The following is a 19,900-nucleotide window of genomic DNA, read 5'->3' as shown; positions in this document are numbered from 1 at the left end:
GCATTTCCTTAGGGGCCCTTTTTCGATTTTTATGGCCGCTTTGATTTTAAATTTGATTCACAGCATCAGCAATAATCAATATGTGCTACTCATTGTCTGTTCTTCCTCCTTCAGATTCAAGTGGCCTTAAGGCACAAGTCTGAGATCGAGCACCATCGTAATAAGATCCGCCTGAGGGCCAAAAGGAAAGGCCATTATGACTTCCCTGCCATGGATGATCTCATCGATGGTCTCGGCGACCCCAAAGAGCAGGACCGAATCTATCAGAAGGCCCAGATGCAGATTGACAAGATTCTCGATCCAGATATTCACATGCCTTCGCTGTACACCGAGCCCAAAAAGAGGTAAAGATGTCCCGCTCCTGTTTTCACCCAAAGTTTAGAACTTAAAGGGGCAGTTCACCCAAAAATGAAAATTTGCTCAACATATATTCACCCTTTATGAGTGCATTGTTTCTTTTGAAAAAAGATATTTTAAAGAAATCTGTAGCCATTGACTTAAATTCCCTTGAATTGCCATTAGTTTCCTTAACGCTCACCTGAGAGTGTATGTTTATGTTACTTTGCAGCAACAGAGGGAAACGTTCTCCTAAACAGAGAAGGAAACAGCAGATGAACGGTGAGCTGACAGATGCTGACCGAGACAGGCTCATAACCACAGACAGCGACGGGACATACAGGAAATACCCAGGAGTCAATAACATAGCATATGTGGTCAGTGTCCTGAAGTATTTTGTTTTTCTCTCTCTCTCACTCTATATTTAATGCAATTGCATGTTACTGTGTAATCAAATCCATGCTGTTTCTTTCCTGATCTCTCCACATGTTTGTAATTTAAGACATTGCTAATCAACTACATGCAGCGAATTAGCAAGTGCTAATTTCCTTGAAAGATCATTTTCTTAATTTAAAAATAATAATAGTATTAATATAAATAACTGTAATTTTAACTGTATTTGATTAACTTTGTTATTTAAAGGTTTATTTGCCCTACTCTAACTTAAAGGTTTGTTTCAGAAAGCATTAATTATTCATAAGTGACAAAAAACATTTACTATTTTCTCTTTATATGTACAGTTGAAGTCAAAATTATTAGCAGTTTCTGAATTATTATACCTCCTATATTTATTTTTCCCCCATTCTGCTCAACTGAAAGATTTTTTCCAACCCATTTCTAAACATAATAGTTTTAATAACTGACTTATTTTATCTTTGCCATGATGACAGTACATAATATTTTACTACATCTTTTTCAAGATACTAGTATTCATCTTAAAGTGCAATGTAAAGGCTTGAAGGTTAAGGTAATTAGGCACGCCATTGTATAACGATGGTTTGTTCTTTAGACAATTAAAAATAAATATTGCCTAATATTGCTAATAAGATTGACCTTAAAATGTTTTTTTTTTTTTATTAAGAAATGCTTTTATTCTAGCCGATAGAAAACAAATAAGAATTTCTCCAGAAGAAAAAATATTATCAGACATACTGTTAAAATTTTTTTGCTCCATCAAATATCAATGTAGAAATATTTCACAAGAGGGTTAAAAATCCATGGATCAATTAGTACTAGGGATGTAACGGTATCAGAATTTCACAGTACGGTAATACCTCGGTATGAATGTCACGGTACGGTATTTATTGAATCATTTACAGGAAAAAAAAAACTTTTGAAAATACTCCAAAAAAGTGCCAAAAGTGTCAATGACATACAAATTAGTCATCTATCTGTTAGCTTTGAAACAGGAACTTCAATTTTAATAACAAAAAATTATTAAACCATGTAAAAAAAATAAAGTTTCAATTTAGTATTGTTGAAAACTCATCACATTCAACATTTAATCACTCACTTAGATAGAGATGGGTTTAAAGGAAAATTATCATATAATTACAATCTGGTAAAAGCTGGTATCTCTGGGCATTTACAATGTCCCCTGCAACAGAAAAAACCCCTCTCATTTGGGACTGAGGTTTCTGGGACAAGAGAGATATGACTTGGTCCATGTTGACAGCAGTGGGGTAACGTTGTGCATTGTCTTTCCCCCACTTGAGAAGACAAACCATGAGTGAGATAGAGATCTCTTTGCGGTACAAGTCAATGTCTGCATCAATATGAACAGTGTGCTGTGTTTCTGCAGTCCCCATGACTGTTATTAGTCGTATTCCCCAACTTGCAGGCACGTGCACACATAGGGCTCAACCTGTGCAGTGCACATGCCCTTTTTAGTCTTGGATAGAAAATGCCCTTCCAAAACGATCAAAAGTGCCCCCGCGACGCGACACAACCTCCGTCCAGTCCAGCCCTTCAGTAGGCGCGCGATAACACCTCTCTTGAGTATGCGCGCTCAACCCCCCCTCGGCGCTTTTTCAATACGCGCGCCACAACACAGCTGATCAGAACGCGCGCGACAGCACCGCTATTCAGCACGCGCGCGGCGACAACACCCGCTTTAGGTTCGATCATTTCCATCTTTTTTTCATCTCCGCTACTAGCAGCACACTCCATTTCCGCATTACTGGATCTGTAGCGACAACAGACCGCAAAGGATTATGGCCACGCCGGGGCTGATGGGAAATGAAGTTTCAGCTACCTCCTGTTTGCTTCATTCGCCTGAGCAAATTTTCTCAGAAGACCTATAGTTTTACCGAGTCATGCGACTTCGGTAATATCGAAAAAATTTAATATTGCGGTATGACGGTATTTACAATACCGTTACATCCCTAATTAGTACCAGTGCTGGTTGTACCAGTCCATGGACCAATTGGTACCGGCCCACACAAGGAGTCATTCTGTTTTATTTATTATATGAGTCTGAATGATCCTTTATTTTGAAAAATGACCACATTTTCTCGCTTACATCTCGGTCACTTGAGTGGCCAAATTTAACCCACAAGCAGAAAAATAAGTAAGAAACAGAAGTCTTTGGAAATTTTTTTGCTTAAAGGGGAAAAGGCCCATTGAAGGACCCGCGAATTGCAGAGGAATAGATTCGCATACCATTTGTCAACAAACCAGGTGAATTCACCATGTCTGTAGAGATCGCAAATGACGGCGACTTTAAGGGCTGTTTACATTTCACGTCTGTTTTAAGAGTTTGCACAAGTTTATTATTTTCAATCGAGGTGCGCACACAAGTGGCATGACACGCTCGCATCTTCCAGACGCACACAGTTGAATTAATGTTGCGAGCCTTGTGACAACAACTGATCGATCAGCTTTATACTTTTTATGGAATATTTACATTTTGGTCGACGAATTATCTCCGACAAACACTGAAGACCCAAACACTGCAGTGCTTTGTAACTTTCTCCATAAATAATACTTTTATCAGAGTGACAGCAATGTTTTGTCAGCTTGTCATCCTCTGAGAAAACAAATGATGATCGCCTGGCAACCTCAGAACCACCGCTGCAACCCCCCTGGTCCATGGTAAAATTATCAAGCGTTGACTGGTCCGCAGTAATAAAGAGGTTGATGGCCACTGGCTTACACCACAAAACTGTTAAGCAGTGAAGACTGAAGACTGGAAAATTGTATATTTAATAAAATAACATGTAACTTGTTTTTAAGATGATAATTATTTGTCATTTGATTTGGTTTTGCAGTCGGACCCAGACCAGTGTCCCGAGCATAATAGCCCATCCCCGACGGATGATGTTTTTCACTGTCCGATTTCTCCTCCTCCTGGTCACCCTCCTCCACCACCCCCTTACCTGCCTCCTCAGCCCTCTATAGAGGAGGCCCGGCAGCAGATGCACTCTCTCCTGGACGATGCCTTCGCCCTTGTGTCTCCCTCATCTCAGGGTAGCACCGCTGGCATCACTCTGCCCGGGGTCGGTATCAACCCTGCGCCACCACCTCCATTGAGCCCACCATCACGGGGACCACGGCCCTGGGGCCCAGGATACCCGCCCTTGAATCCCTACACAGGGGTAAGATTAACTGTAGCGGATTGCTGATTTACTGGCTGATTAGCATTTGGTATTGTTTTATTTATATTAATATTTAAGTTTTTTTTTTATTTGGTGTGTGTGGGTGTGTACTGTATGTACAGTGCCCAGCATAAAAGAGTACACCCCTCACATATCGCTCTTTCAAATTAATATTTTATATAGAATGTTTAATATTTTTTTATAATAACAAATATTTACATATCATTTACAATAATATATATATTTGTATATACATTAATCAGTACCAAAGCCAAAACTGGAACTAATTTAAAAAAAAAAGCTTAAGATGAAAGCCCAAAAATGTGTACACACAAACTAAAATGTTGGGGAAAAATATTAAATAATAATAACAATAATAAATAGGAAAAATAAAGAGAAACATAAAGAAATATGCAATATAGTTTGGTTAGTTTAAATATTTATGTATTATTATTATTATTTTTATTTTATTTTTTTTTACAATAACTCGTTTGAATTAATTTTTTTTTTCTTTCTAATCCTTAAGATGTTAGGTGACTAAACTTTTATTTTAATGGATTTAACTAAAACTGTTTTATTTAAATGCATCAAAATATACTGGCTGTAAACACAAAAAAATGGATTAAAGATTTTGTTTTTTAAAAGTAGCTGCACTTATTTATGTTAAGCACTGTATATATAACAAATATATTGGCTAATACTGGAAAGATAGATAGATAGATAGATAGATAGATAGATAGATAGATAGATAGATAGATAGATAGATAGATAGATAGATAGATAGATAGATAGAGAGATAGAGAGATAGATAGAGAGATAGAGTGACATATAGATAAAATATATATAAACTGGTTAAAGAATAAAAATGATGCCAGTGGAGCTTTCAGTTTTAGTTGGTTTCATCTCGACTTACTTCAAAGTAGAAAAGAAATAGAAAAAGATTTATAATACAAAGTAGGTGGAGCTACAGAGCCACACCCACCTATTACATCATCGCCATGAATTAATAGTTGAAAGTGTTTACCTTTTCGAGAAAGTTTTGCTTGGGCAAACTGTTTTACAACTACTAAAATAACCCCCAACAACCCTTGTTTTTGGCTTGATTTTATCCAAATGAATATCCAAATTTTTCTTCGAATTTACTTGAAGAATTTTGGGCTTTTATCTTCCCTCATCACTTAGAAATTCATTAACAGATTGTGTGCACTTTTTTATTTTAAACGTTCTGTTTGTGTATGAAAAAAAAAACAGTAAATCTGATCTTAAATCATCCTGCTATGAAGTCATGAATGCCTCAAACTGTGTGGTTTATTTAGAAGAGAGATACTATTACTTTTCTGAGCGATTGGACATGATTTTCACAAGAAAATCATATGTTCCGGTTTTTTGAGAACACATCCTGTCTTAGAAACCACTAGATGATGCGTATTCATGTGATTAAAAAGCACATGATGAATTATTGTTTTCATTTCTACAGTCCAATACTTGTATGATTTCCCCTTGTCTAAAGCTGTGGTTGCGCTAGACTTCACGCTCCATTCACTGCCATTTAGACCAGAGACACAAGCATATGAGAAGCAGTTTAGTATCCACAGTTTGTTGAATGCTGATTTCTAAATGTAAAATACTACTAATGAATAAATATTTTTTTTATAATATTTTAATAATTTTTGTCAAAATATTTGTGTTCCTTAAAGATCGAACAACAGCAACAATCTAAAAAAAAATTGTCTGCACAAATACATATCCTAATTGCTAGTATTTTTAAACATGTGTACTTGATGATGGTTTAATGGAGTCCGTTATTGACTGATTTCATTATAAATGTGTATATTACAGCGATATAAGCAAATCACATCAAAGAAACCCATACTCTGTTTTCCACAGATGGAAAATAAACTACTCAAAATTGAAGCCTTGTCTGTCCACACAGACCTTAATGAAACACTTACAGTAGGACAGCCAAATATGTAGATACAGCAACAACTCCAGTCAAGAATCATCAACCTGTTTTAAGCTCAACAACTGCACATGTTTTGTGTATTTCTTGCAGAGATATGCTGAATTAGGTCTGCCTCCTTCCAGTGTGCAAGGTTTACTACATAGGTGAGTATTTTTTTATTTAAATTTTTTTGTGGCATATTGCTCTACTCTTAAACCTAACCCCTAAACATAAACCTAAGTAATGACAACGACACACATTCAGTATTAATCCACAGAGTGGCAAAAGTTGATTTATTTAGAAAATTTACCGCGCTGCGTGTGTGTAAGTAAGGCTGATGGTGGCCATAGCAAAGGATTGCCAGTTCGGAAACGCACTTAAAATCACGTTTTTAACATGGTTTTGGACGCGATATGTGAACAGCCCCATACAGATTTATCCTAAGAGATAGAGTACAAGCACTGATTTATAATAAATACGGTATAACAAGCAGCGCGGGGGGATTACAACCAGGGTCGTCGCGTTCATAGAGGCAACCTAGACCCGCCCCCTCAGTCCTCACCTTTAATCCGTGAACCTGTCACTTAATTTTTCACTTTTGGGTTGAGGGCAGCGTGTTCGTCGTTCGCCTAGAGTGCCAGTTCAGCTTGCTCCAGCCCTGATTACAACTTATAACACACAATTAAACACATATTTTGCAAACTACACAAAACGAAGGAACAATTTTAACAACACTTACATGTTATGATATGGAGGAAGAAGAAACTGGCCCATTTGAACTGTAAAAGTTACTGACAAAGTCCCTGTCAAAGTCTGCAAACGACTGAAGAATCCCGCATTGCAGAGTAGGTTATTGAATCAAAAATCTGAAAAATGACAGGAACAAACACAGCACTAGGTTGCCTATACTGTGGTGTTGTTGTGAAAATGAACTTTAACCCTTTATTCCCTGCAACCAAATCTTCATCTGACAGTGATCGTCATCTTCGCGTCATGATCAGTCCTATGATCCCTGCGCGCTCCGCTAGTGTGTGGAGGGAAAGCGCATGCACATTTTAATGAAACTGGAAGTATATATTTGGTGATGTACCGTATCGATGTCAATGCGATCAAACAAAACATCCGAACACAGCTCGATTCGTTTATTCGACTCTAAATCAAATATTTAGCTAAAAAAAAATTGTTTTTTGCTCCAATTTTAGATTTAAACCTCTGCTGGATGTTTTTATCCACTTAGAGCCGTGTTACACACCGCATGGATGCTCATTTTCAAAAACCCATAATAGGGGCTCTTTAGTACATCAGCCTTATCAATATATTCGACAAGCACTAGTGTAAATTTCGTCCTCTAAAGATATTTTAGGGGATGTTTTGGAAAGTAACAGTGCTTCCGATCACTTTGCATGAGTGTATCCATTATTGTTGTTGTTCCTTTTTAACACATTTTTCAATCATTTTAATTTTTCTTACTTTTTATACTTATTGTGTTTCGTTTCTTTTATTATTCTTTATGTAAATCACTTTATATTACCATTGTGTCTAGAATGTGGTGTATAAATAAACTTGCCTTGATTGTAGTGAGATTGGTGAAGTCTTGTTTTTGTTGGAGTGCAGTGTGGGTATCTGATGTTTTTGTGTCTCTACAGACAGGGATTGGGGTCCAGCTATATGCCATCAGGAGAATCTCTGCCTGCTGAACATCTACAGCCAGAGTCACTTTACCCTGGTCGAGGGACACACACTGATGAGCTGCCCTCCTCTGCCAGACCACGACCAGTAGGGGGCACTACAGGTACGAGAAAAACTCTGGATTGTGATTGGGGTTATTATAAGATTATTGAACTTTCATGACTTAACAAAGGGTTTTTAAGTTTTAATCAATGATGAGGAAGTTAACATTAGGCATGGGACGAAAACCGGTTTCAAGAAATACCACGGTTTGGAAAAGTCAAGTTTTGTTTGTTTTATTTTTTAGGATAACAGTATCTCCAGCAGAAAAGATATCCAAAGATGCCTTTTTCAAGTTGTAAAAAAACTGTGTTTTTGAAACTAATAAAGAGAGCAGAAGTCAATGATTTATTTAAATTATTCAACCTGACATGTTTACTGTCTCAAAATAGAATTGTTCAAAATGTATTGTGTTGAAAGGGGAAAAAGTTTTTTGTTTTTTTTTTCCCAGACATTTATAAAGAACTTAATTTAGAGCAGTAATCACGATACCGTGAAACCGTGACATTATTATCCAAGGGTATCATACCATCAGAATGTTATACTGGCCCATGCCTAGTTACCGTTTATGGTTATTTTCCTCCTGAAGGGTTAGAGTGGTAGTGATGGATGCATGGATATGTGAAACATGCATGTGTGTTCACAGGTGCACAGCTGCATCATCTAAGTCACGTTGGTCTGACAGGTCGTATAAATGACAGCCGACAGCTCGGTGGGTCAAACTGGAGCCCGTATCCTGAGGACGACAACAAACTCGCTAACAACAGGGAGCCTGTAAGTTTAAAATACTCTTCAAAATACATTTTAAATGAGCACACTCACAAATATACATATATAAAATATTCTTTGCACATTATTTTTAGACTTTATTATTCTCATGCTAAGCTCTGACATGTTATACAGAATATTTATTAAATTGAATTTGCTATATAGTAGTCAACATTTGAAGTGGATCAATCCTTTCATCAAAGTTGTCCTAAAACTATTGAAAAACATTCTTGTCTTAGGACCATTTTGAGAAACTATAATAATCCACTTCAACTGCTTACTACTGTATGTATGTATGTATGTATGTATGTATGTATGTATCTATGTATGTATGTATGTATGTATGTATGTATGTATGCATGTATGTATGTATGTATGTATGTATGTATGTATGTATGTATGTATGTATGTATGTATGTATGTATGTATGTATGTATGTATGTATGTATGCATGCATGTATGTATGCATGTATGTATGTATGTATGCATGTATGTATGTATGTATGTATGTATGTATGTATGTATCTATGTATGTATGTATGTATGTATGTATGTATGTATGCATGTATGTATGTATGCATGTATGTATGTATGTATGCATGTATGCATGTATGTATGCATGTATGCATGTATGTATGCATGTATGTATGTATGTATGCATGTATGTATGTATGTATGTATGCATGTATGTATGTATGTATGTATGTATGTATGTATGTATGTATGCATGCATGCATGTACAGTTTAAGTCAGAATTATTAGCCCCGCTGAATTAATAGCCCCCCTGTTTATTTTTCCTCCCAATTTCTGTTTAACGGAAAGATTGTGTTCATCTTTAATTATTTAAATTAATTTTTTTACTCTATTTGAGATCATTTTTTGTTTGTGTGTCTTTCTGATTCTGAAATCTTGATGAACATTATAAGCAGCAGTTGGGAGGCTACAAATATTCCTCTTCTATAGCTCTTCCCACTTATTTCTTCCTCAATAAGAGGCTCTGTCAAACTCTCCAAACCTTATCAAATCTTTTTTGCCTCATTTCTTCCCTCCTTCCTTCTTTCTCTCCCATATTTCTTTGTTCAGGATTTTGGCTCTCTTGACTACACCTCCATCTCTGTATTCCAGACTTCCAGAAATGGCCTGAAGGAGCCATCTGCTGCTCCGGCCCACCTGGACTCTCTGGGCCTGGGCTACCCTCCCTCCGCTCCCCTCGAGGAGCCTTCACCTCCAAACCACTCGTCCGCCTCGCTCATCAAAGCCATCCGAGAGGAACTGATGCGCCTCTCCCAGAAACAGGCCTCAGTTCCCAGTTATCACAGCTGAGACTGGCCCAAACTGCACTACACTGCACTGTACTTCCCATGGAAGTGGCGTTTTCGAGAGGTCAAAGACTGTCATGTAGCGTCTGCTGCCCCCTGGTGGCAGAAAACATTAGGACAGGAAGAGTAGACATTTCTCCTTAATTTCCATCTTCCTCTCCGGTTCCCCAAGTTGTGTGCCGAGACTGAAGTTTAATGTTTTTTACCTTCTTTAAAGATTGGAAGCAGACCAGGATGTTGAAGCCAAAATCTGGCCACGACACATTTGTTTATGTCAAGTTCAGACTACACATTACCAGATTTTTGGCTTGATTTGTTTAGTGTAGAGCAGGGGTGTGCAAACTAGGTCCTGGAGGGCCGGTGTCCTGCACGGTTTAGTTCCAACCCCAATCAGACACACCTGAACCAGCTGATCAAGCTCTTTCTTGGTGTACTAGAAACTTTGAGGCAGGTGCATTGAAGGAAGTTGGAGCTAAACTATGCAGGACAGCGGCCCTCCAGAACAGATGTTGGACACCCCTGGGGTTGACGATTTGTAAATGATAATGGACACAAAAATCTATTTTATTTATTTGTTTTTCATAAAAAGACACTGGTGTGTTTTGATTTTAACATAGCATTTTAAAATGAAAGCGATCATTGACCTATAGTTGAGTTCCCATAGTTTTCCATGTTAGAAGCTAAAAGTATCTATAAAAATAAAGTACGAAACTGCAGCATATATACAAATACTAAATAAAACAAAGGTTCTTATGGGATTACTATTAAATCATGCTGAGAGGGAAAAGTCTTTTAAATATTATATGTATTAAAAACTGAAAAATATAAAGTAACTAATATAGAAAATTTGTAATAATATTCATTATAAACATAATAAGTCTAGTATGCATGTTAGGCATAATCGTTCTGCTGAATGAATTTAAAGCTATACAAATGTATCCTATTTGTAACAATTGGAATGGTTTTCACAATATTTGGCAACCAAATGTGCAATTTCAAATCATTTTATGGAAAAAAAAGACCTTGTACTTAACTCGCGTTCCAGTATTCGCATAAAATGTCATAATTTGGTAGCACAGACTGTACAATCAATCATTTCAAATATATTAAATATAACTTATTTTTAAACAAGCTATACGTTCATTCATTCAGTCATTTTCTTTTCGGCTTAGTCCCTTTATTAATTTGGGGTCGCCACAGCGGAATGAACCGCCAATTTATACAGCACGTTTTACACAGCGGATGCCCTTCTAGCCACAACTCATCTCTGGGAAACAATCACACACACTCCTACACACTCATACACTACGGACAATTTAGCTCACCCAATTCGCCTGTACAGCATGTCACTGGACTGTGGGGGAAACCGGAGCACCCGGAGGAAACCCACATGAACGCAGGGAGAACATGCAAACTCCATGCAGAAATGCCAACTGACCCAGCCGAGGCTCAAACCAGTGACCTTTTTGCTGTGTGGCGACAGCACTACCTACTGCGCCACTGCGTTGCCCCAAGCTATAAGTTTCAAGACATCATTTGAAATGGTAAAGGTTTCTTCTATGCATGCATATTCACAGTAAAAACAAAACATTATGACATTTTATTATTAAGAGAACATATTAGATGCACTTTCTGCCATCTTTTCAAAACATCTAACAAAAACAAACCAAAACTCTGTGTAATGATCATATGATCAGAGCTCAACGAATCAAGATAGGAGTAATCCAGAAGAGCCAATCAGGGAGTGAATTTGTGGAGCCACGCCTTTTTTATAATTAATTTTTCGGGGTTTTCACCTTAATTGGATAGGACAGTAGAAAGTATTGACTGGAAAGTTTGGGGAGCAGAGAGAGGGGAAGAATTGCCATAGGACCTAGAGGCGGGAATTGAACTCGCGGTCGCTGTAAACACCGAAGTGCATATGTCAATGCACTTTCCACTACACCTCTGGCACCAATAAAGCCACGTCTTTTTAGGTCATCTACTTCGAAACCTAACTAAGTCTTCTAATTAAAACAAATCTGAAGCATTTTCAAAAGTCTCAGTTTTTGAGTGTCTAAAACAGGGTTGCCCAAACTTGGTCCTGGAGTGCTTATTTTAGTTTCAACCCCAATAAACCACACCTGAACCAGCTAATCAAGCTCTTTCTAGGTATATTAGTAACTTCCAGGTAAGTGTGTTGTAGGAAGTTGGAGCTAAACTATGCAGGACACCCTGGTCTAAAACTTCTAACTAGTTTGTATTCCAGGCATAACCCTAGTAAAAGTTCAAATGAAAATACACAAGTGTAAACATACCAATAGTGTGTATCTGATCACATCCCAACAGAAAGACTAGCATTGAATTTTACTTTGTCATATTTGTGAGGTTAAACAAAAGGAGCACAAAAGCCATTTAATTAGCTTTCAAAGATGGTGCACTCAAAAAGATGGCAATGGAATTACCAGGGGTCTTTCTCACTAATAACACCATAACACCCATGCCTTGGTAGCCATTGTTTGTCGTGTGACCATGTTTCTTGTCCGTGAGTCAAAAATCATTCAGAAACCAAACAATGTGTAGTCTGAGCCTGGCATTAGTCTTGTTTTAAAGGTTTGCGTGTGTGTTTTTCATATTGTGTTGTTTATTTGCTGTGTCACTGCCTTCACCGTTGAATCGTTGGTCACACTTTACAATACGGTTCTATTAGTTTATGTATTCACTAACATAAACTGAGAATGAATCAATACTTGTACAGCATTTATTAATCATAGATCACTTACTTTGTTACTAACGCATAAAAAAAATAGCAAATTGTGCTTGTTAAGTAGTGGTTAAAGTACATCCAGATGGTTGTTATATCAGAATAAAGTTGCTAAAAGGCTTATCGGCAGTTGTGTGACTACTGTAAGTCTGTTCTATAAGACTGAAGGGCTTTTTTTCTGTGAAAACAGCCATCTGGATGTACTTTATTCTACTTTTTGCATGACTACTTGTCACAAAATTTAAAAACTAGATGCAAAACATTGCTCTGAGCTGTAAATGTTTTTTTTTTTTCAACAAACTAATGAAAACGGCTGAATGGAGCGTACACTAATCTATATATTATTCAGTCACTAGATGGCGCCAAATAATCAAAACAGCAGCGTAACAAACATGCTTATAAATATGAACACATTCACTGATGGTCAGGATGATTAGAAGTACCCATATGCATCTGTGTTATTAGTTTCAGCAGTTGGTTTCTCTAAATAAAACACCTTGAAATGTCATGACTGACCAATCAGAATCAAGTATTCCAGACAGTCGTGTTATAACAGGAGCTAATGCACTGTAAGGTAACAGTAAATGATTTTTCCCCATTACCTAATGTTAACAAAGATGAATAAATGCTGTTCTGAATCATTCACTATTGGTTTGTGTCAGCAAATATATTCAAATGAACTAATTGAGCCTTATTGTAAAGTGGTACCGAATCACTTTATACCTTGCACTGGTTCTTGTATAGATTCTGAGAAGTTGAACTGCTTTTGATACCTTGAATTGATCTACAGATTGACCTGCTTCTTTTTTTTTTTTTTTTTTTTTTTGTTATACTGTACATTTTTCTTTTTTGCCTGTGGTCTTGCGATGCTGATCCTTTCATTTTCATTAACGGCCATTAAGCACACATTGCCTTCATGATACAAGTATTGAACCCTACTTGTGGGTCCAGTAATAGCATTTGAAGTAGTGATGTTTTTCATCTTCATTTGCCTTTATTGTGTTTGGCGTCTGCAGGAGTGCTGGATATACAGCTTCAGTTTTATCCAGTTTGTTATATATAAAGGAAACTGGGCTGACATGAATGAGGCAGGATTACTATGATTTGACAGGTTGTAAAGGCATGCTAAGTCATTTTCAGTAATGTACTTACAATAGTGCTTCTCAAACAGTTATTAAGTGAGTGATGGGCTTATTTTAAAAATACATTAATAATAACAGTAAATTAAGAATTGCTTAACCAAAAATATATTTAATAAATTTGAATCAAATTATGCCTGATTTTGTCGACAATTACTTAAAATATCAGTCTCACTTTAATGAAAAGCATTACCAAAATGTTACAGGTGTCTTGCTTTCCAAAATTATGCAATTATTTGATCAAAGTAAACAGTAAAACTGTGAATTACTACAATTTACAATAATCATTTTCTCTTAATAAATGTTTTAAAACACCGTTTATCTCTGTGAGAATGAATCTGAATTATTACATAAGTGTTTAATGTTACAAAGACATAGTGATACAATAGTACAATAGTACAATAGTACAATAGTACAATAGTGATTCTCAAACAGTTATTATGTAAGTGATCGACTGATTTTAAAATACATTAATAATATTAATAATAATAATAATAAATTAAGAATTGCTTCATAAAGTTCTAAAATATTTAATAAATTTGAATCAAATTATGCCTGATTTTGCTGACAGTCATTCAAATATCAGTCTCACTTCAGTGAAATGCATTACCAAAGAGTTACAAGTATTTTACTTTCCAAATTTATCCATTTATTTGATCAAAATTATAATAAAAATTAAATACTGCAATTTTATAGAATCATTTTCTCTTAATAAATGTTTTAAAACGCCATTTATTCCTTTGAGGATGAATCTGAATCATTACATAAGTCTTTAGTGTTACAAAAAAATTAGTGGTTCTCAAGTTATTATGTAAGTGATGGATTGATTTTAAAATACAACAACAACAATAATAATAATAATAAGAAGAAGAAGAAGAAGAATTGCTTCACATTAGTTCAAAAATTCAAAAATATTTAATCATTTTGAATCAAATTATGCCTGATTTTGTTCACATTTATTCAAATATCAGTCTCACTTCAGTGAAATACATTTCCAAAATGTTTCAGGTGTCTTTCTTTCTAAACTTGTGCATTTATTTGATCATAAAGTGAAATAATACAATTTTATAGAATCATTTTCTCTTAATAAATGTTTTGTCCCTATCAGGTTGAATCTGAATAATTACATAAGACTTCTCTGTTCTCAAACAGTAAGTGATTGACCAATTTTAAAATACATTATTAATAATAATAATAATAATAAATTAATTGTCCACAATCATTAAAATATCAGTCTCACTTTAGTGAAATGCATTACCAAAATGATAGAGGTGTCTTGCTTTCCAAAATAAAATGATGCAATTATTTGATCAAAAATATAGTAAAACAGTGAAATACTACAATTTAATAAAATCATTTTCTCTTAATAAATGTTTTAAAACAACATTTATCCCTGTGAGAATAAATCTGAATAATTACATAAGTCTTTAGTGTTACAAAAACATTAAAATGTTTATATTTTATGTTCAAGAATATTTCTGAATATCAGTGTTGATTACAGTTGTGGCGATTAGTATTTTTTAACACTTTTGTAAGTGCATTACTCTCAACACATTTTTATTTACTAAAAATTGAGGAATGCATTGTGATAGTTAACAAATTATGGTAGATGCTGAAGAGCTTATTCTTTAAACTGTTCTTTTGTATTCATTTTCAAACTGAACAATCTTGAAATTAAAAATGACACCCACAATGTGCTCACTTGAGTACTTTTAGTATTACCACTGTGTAAAGGGTATTACAGTTTGACTGATTTAAACTCAAAGAAATGATGAAGGTGTACTTCTTAGGCCATCTGTTGACTATGGACATCAAGTGCTTAACATTTCATAGCACAAAGGTTTTTTTTTTAATGTTTTTTTTTTTTTGAATATTTGTTCCAGAATGCACTATTGCTCATTAAACTACTGTTGATCAAATGGGTGCAGTATATTCCTTTGTGACTTCATGCTTTTGATGTGTTAGAAGAGCATAAAACTGTAGTACTAGACTCCTGAAACACTGATCCCGGCTACTTGTACTTTATTTCATGCTGAAGTTTTGTTCTTGCCTTTGTGCTGAAACTATTTTTGTGTTGATGTTGCAAACAGGAGCATATCATCTGCTCTAAAGGAACAATTCTGTTACCTTGTGTCTTAATCTGCCCTCGTTTAATTGTTGGAATGAGTTTTTTTGTTTTCGATTTTGTTAAGTTTTTATGTCTGGTTGAAATTTTCTTGACCTGTAGTTAAACATCTGCTGATTCTTAATTTAAGTGACAATTAAAAAGTATTACAGTACCATGGTCCACTGTTTTTTGGTTCACTGAAACTTTGGAAGTGCTCGCTTTTGAATAAAGAAATAATAATTCATCATTAATTTATCAGAACTGAAACATAGCTGCAGTTTGCATGGGTGTTTTCTAGTACTGGGTTGCGGCTGGAAGGGCACCTGCTGCGTAAAACATGCTGGAATAGTTGGAAGGAAATTGAATGAAACGTAGCTGCTGTTTATTTCATTCACTAACAATGAGAGTTATGGCAGGCAGTCGGGGCCAAAAAATGTCTTTAAAAAAAACTTGATCATGTCAACAGGCACTGTTTGGTCATGTAAATAAACACAACAGCCCATAAAATTACTGTATTTGGGACTATATTTGCATATTGCATATGGAACGTTGGAATGTAAGTATACAGATCCTGTGCTTATTCATGAAGCATATTGTAATGGTAAACTGGCATGTACTGTACTTGTGTCAAATGTGAAACCATCTTTAATAATAATTTTTTTGTCCTGATCGTCTTTCATAAGGTATTGCATTGAGCAAAACGAATGTTTTTATATTGTGTTAGTAACATTTTATAGCAACTGAAATATGCAAAACACACTGCTCTAAAACATTTTTGCTTATTTTTATATGATTTGTCATTCATATACATAATACACAGGGCAGAGGCATCAATAAAATTGTCAAATTTGTTTTGCAATTACAGCTCATAACCTTTAGAGGGAGCCAAAAGCTTTTCTCTTTAAAGATTAGTTCATTCAGAAACGTGAAAGATAAAATAAGTACAAACAATACATTTCTTTTTGAAGATGAGCAAAATATAACCTTTTTTAAGGAGTTGTTTATGTCTTTAAATACATATATTCTTGTTCAAACATACATATACAGAAATTTTAAATACTATATTGATAATACAATATTTAAATACTGTTGATGCACTTTTTATTATCTTGATGTTTGAACAGTGATTGTGGAGATGGTAAATTTAATTAATCCAGAACAAGCAATTAAAGTTTATTTGCTGTTCATTCAACATATTTAGTACACATGTTAGTGCTGGGCAAAGTTTAATCACATCTAAATTATAAGTTTGTTTTGACAATAGATGAAACTTAAATTTCTTTTGTATACGTAAAACACACTTAATGTAATTTTAGAAATACTTTTGCATAAATAAGTAAATGTATGTATGTACATTTATATATATATATATATATATATATATATATATATATATATATATATATATATATATATATATATATGTGTGTGTGTGTGTGTGTGTGTGTGTGTGTGTGTGTGTTTTTTGTGTTTTTTGTTAATCATTTATTTATAGTTAAATCTAAATAAAAATGTTTTTAAATATAGGCATTCACGTGTGTGTGTGTGTGTGTGTGTATGTGTGTCTGTGTGTGTGTGTATATATATATATATATATATATATATATATATATACACACACACACACACACTTGAATGCATATATTTTAAAAACATTTTTATTTAGAAGGCTGAACAGCATGAAATGCCATCAGTCTACAGAGATTTTCCAGGATTTCCCTATTGCAATCAGGAGATCACAATTAATTAACCCAAAAAAGCCAAAGCAAATACTTTTAGAAACAGTACTGGACTATAGTACAAATACAGCACTACAGCATACAAAAGAGAAAAATTGACTTAGAAAGTCATTTACCTGTTTAATAATGATTTGATCAGCTGTAGTTTGAAATTACGCTGAGTTTTTCCTCCTCTAGGGGCCTATTATTCTGTCTCTATCGCCATGTGGCGGAGTGTCAACCGTCTTCGCTCTGCTCAGTATGACAGGCTGATGGATGTCGACGTGCTATACCCCTGAAATTATAATTATTTTAAAAAGGCACTGTTCTTATAAACAACATAGTTGCAATCTAAACAACTACATTCTCGCCTAAAAAAGCCTCAAATGTACATTATGTTCTCTAACTATTGGAATATTTGTCAAACTGTAGTCCTCTGCTTGCCACTTTTGTGGGAGGAGTAATACACAGGGGGATGAAGGGGCTGTACAAGTTCTGATATAATGTTAATATCTCACGGCTATCAGCCATTCAGATTCGAGAGCCAGGCAGAACTGTTGTTTAAAAACACACACACACACACACACACACACACACACACACATTATTTACATAACATGTAGCAAACTTTTATTTGGATGTGATTTTAGTATATTATTAATTAGTACATTACTTGGGTTTTTCCCCATTCACTAATAAAAACTAGTCTTGATGGAGCAGTTGAATAAGATTACCAGACAAACCAAAATAACTTCAGGCTTTTTTCTTTAATTATGCAAGCCTAACCAGGCTTTGTCTGAAAATTCCACCCGTCTGCACAGCCTACCTTTCAAAAGGCAGGCATTATAGTTAAGTCAAAGTGGCTTCACATCACGATTGAGACGCTTGGACACTAGATCTCATGTTTCTCTGGTGCACATATGGTACCTCGGCTCCTCGTGGAGTGGAAACTCCAGCCCTGTTTACATTCTCTAACAAAAGGTCTCATTAATGTTTCAGCGCCTCGGCATTGTTCAATTTGTCCACCTTGTGTAAAGTGCTGAGCGAGTGCTAATATTTACCTTGTCAAATGTGAACATATTTTCAGACTGAGCTATATTTACCCTCATAGCGGTCACATGTCATGTTTAGACATAATATGGCTGGTCACGCTTGTGTTTTTGGATGCTATAGTGCACGACCATGATGCTTAGCTGGCTTAACCAGCAAGTTTCCCCCTGGTTAGCTAATGTCAAGATTGCACCTTCTAAAAAGTACAAAAAAATGCTAAAGTGAACAGCTAGAATTTCAGACTGCTCTTTTCTGCATTTAACTGTATTAAATATGCATTTTAGTATGAGCTGCTGCTACTTATGAATAAATATATCCACTGATCTTTACAATTTTCTGATATAGATTTGCGAATATTTCTTATAATTTACCTGTAGTCACTTGTGGATCTTGTGTGTATATTGAGAAACTAGGTAAATACAAGCCTTCCATGTTTCTTAACACGCATTGCAATAATATCAAAGCGAATAATTACACTAATTTTAGGTACACCTGTCAAACTGCTCATTAACACACATTTCTAATCAGCCAATCACATGGAAGCAATTTAATGCATTTAGCTATGTAGACATGGTCAAGACGATCTGCTGCAGTTAAATTCAGTTCTGCAGGGTCAGAATTTAACAACAACAACATGGATCCATCCTGCTTTGTATCAACGGTTCAGGCAGTTGGTGGTGGTGTAATGGTGTGGGGGATATAGTCCATCCTTTTATGACCACAGTGTACCCATCTACTGATGGCTACTTCCAGCAAGATAACGCTGCATGACATAAAGTGTGAATCATCTCAGACTGGTTTCTTGAACATGACAATGATTTCACTTTACTCAAACGGCCTCCACAGTCACCACCAGATTCTTAATCCAATAGAGCACCTTTGGGATGTGGTGGAACGGGGGATTTAGATATATCTGCAGCAACTGCGTGATGCTATCATGTCAATATGAACCAAACTCTTTGTATTTCTAGTCCTTTGTTGAATCTATGCCAAGAAGGATTAAGACAGTTCTGAAGGCAAAAGGGGGTCCAATCTGGAACTATAGTAAGGTGTACCTAACAAAGTGGCCGGTGAGTGTATAGGAAAAAATCACTTATTAGGAACATTATATATATATATATATATATATATATATATATATATATATATATATATATATATATATATATATATATATATATATATATATATATATATATATATATATATATATATATATATATATATATATGCAACGCAACGGCACCATATATTAGACCAGACTGCACATCACATACCAGCTGATTGGTGGAGTGGAGACAGAGTGCTGAAGCCAATCATAATATCGCATGACAGAGGCCAGTGGGCAAATTTGGCCAGGATGGCCTACTTAAGGAGTCAGTGACAGTTGGTTATCAACACTATTCAAAATATTCTCTTTTAATAGTTTATAAAAAAATCTTAAATGTAAATAA

General features: G+C 35.2%; 1 protein-coding gene and 1 long non-coding RNA gene across 6 annotated transcripts in view; both read left to right on the top strand.

Annotated features, from left to right (window-relative positions):
- The window catches only part of si:ch211-1e14.1, a 90,207-nt gene extending 79,196 nt beyond the window's left edge, over positions 1-11,011 (top strand). For 3 of the 5 annotated variants that reach the window (XM_087292993.1, XM_087292992.1, XM_087292996.1), the window contains 7 exons: positions 115-344; positions 569-713; positions 3,606-3,932; positions 5,986-6,038; positions 7,521-7,666; positions 8,249-8,376; positions 9,454-11,011. In XM_087292993.1, the coding sequence (XP_087149119.1) occupies positions 115-344; positions 569-713; positions 3,606-3,932; positions 5,986-6,038; positions 7,521-7,666; positions 8,249-8,376; positions 9,454-9,693 (1,269 nt within the window). In that variant the 3' untranslated portion in view covers positions 9,694-11,011. The remainder of the gene's footprint in view (positions 1-114; positions 345-568; positions 714-3,605; positions 3,933-5,985; positions 6,039-7,520; positions 7,667-8,248; positions 8,377-9,453) is intronic. The other 2 variants (XM_087292995.1, XM_087292994.1) reach the window with 1 other exon arrangement.
- A 1,612-nt stretch (positions 11,012-12,623) lies between these two features.
- Positions 12,624-14,453, top strand: LOC147839665 (uncharacterized). The gene is made up of 2 exons (XR_015514794.1): positions 12,624-13,948; positions 13,985-14,453. It is a non-coding gene; the product is annotated as an uncharacterized LOC147839665 (long non-coding RNA).
- The last annotated feature ends 5,447 nt before the right edge of the window (positions 14,454-19,900 follow it).

Source organism: Danio rerio, chromosome 18, assembly GCF_052040795.2.
Source record: "Danio rerio strain M-AB ecotype USA chromosome 18, GRCz13ab, whole genome shotgun sequence".
In the NCBI taxonomy this organism is placed as follows: domain Eukaryota; kingdom Metazoa; phylum Chordata; class Actinopteri; order Cypriniformes; family Danionidae; genus Danio; species Danio rerio.
This window is presented reverse-complemented; position numbering and strand designations above follow the sequence as displayed.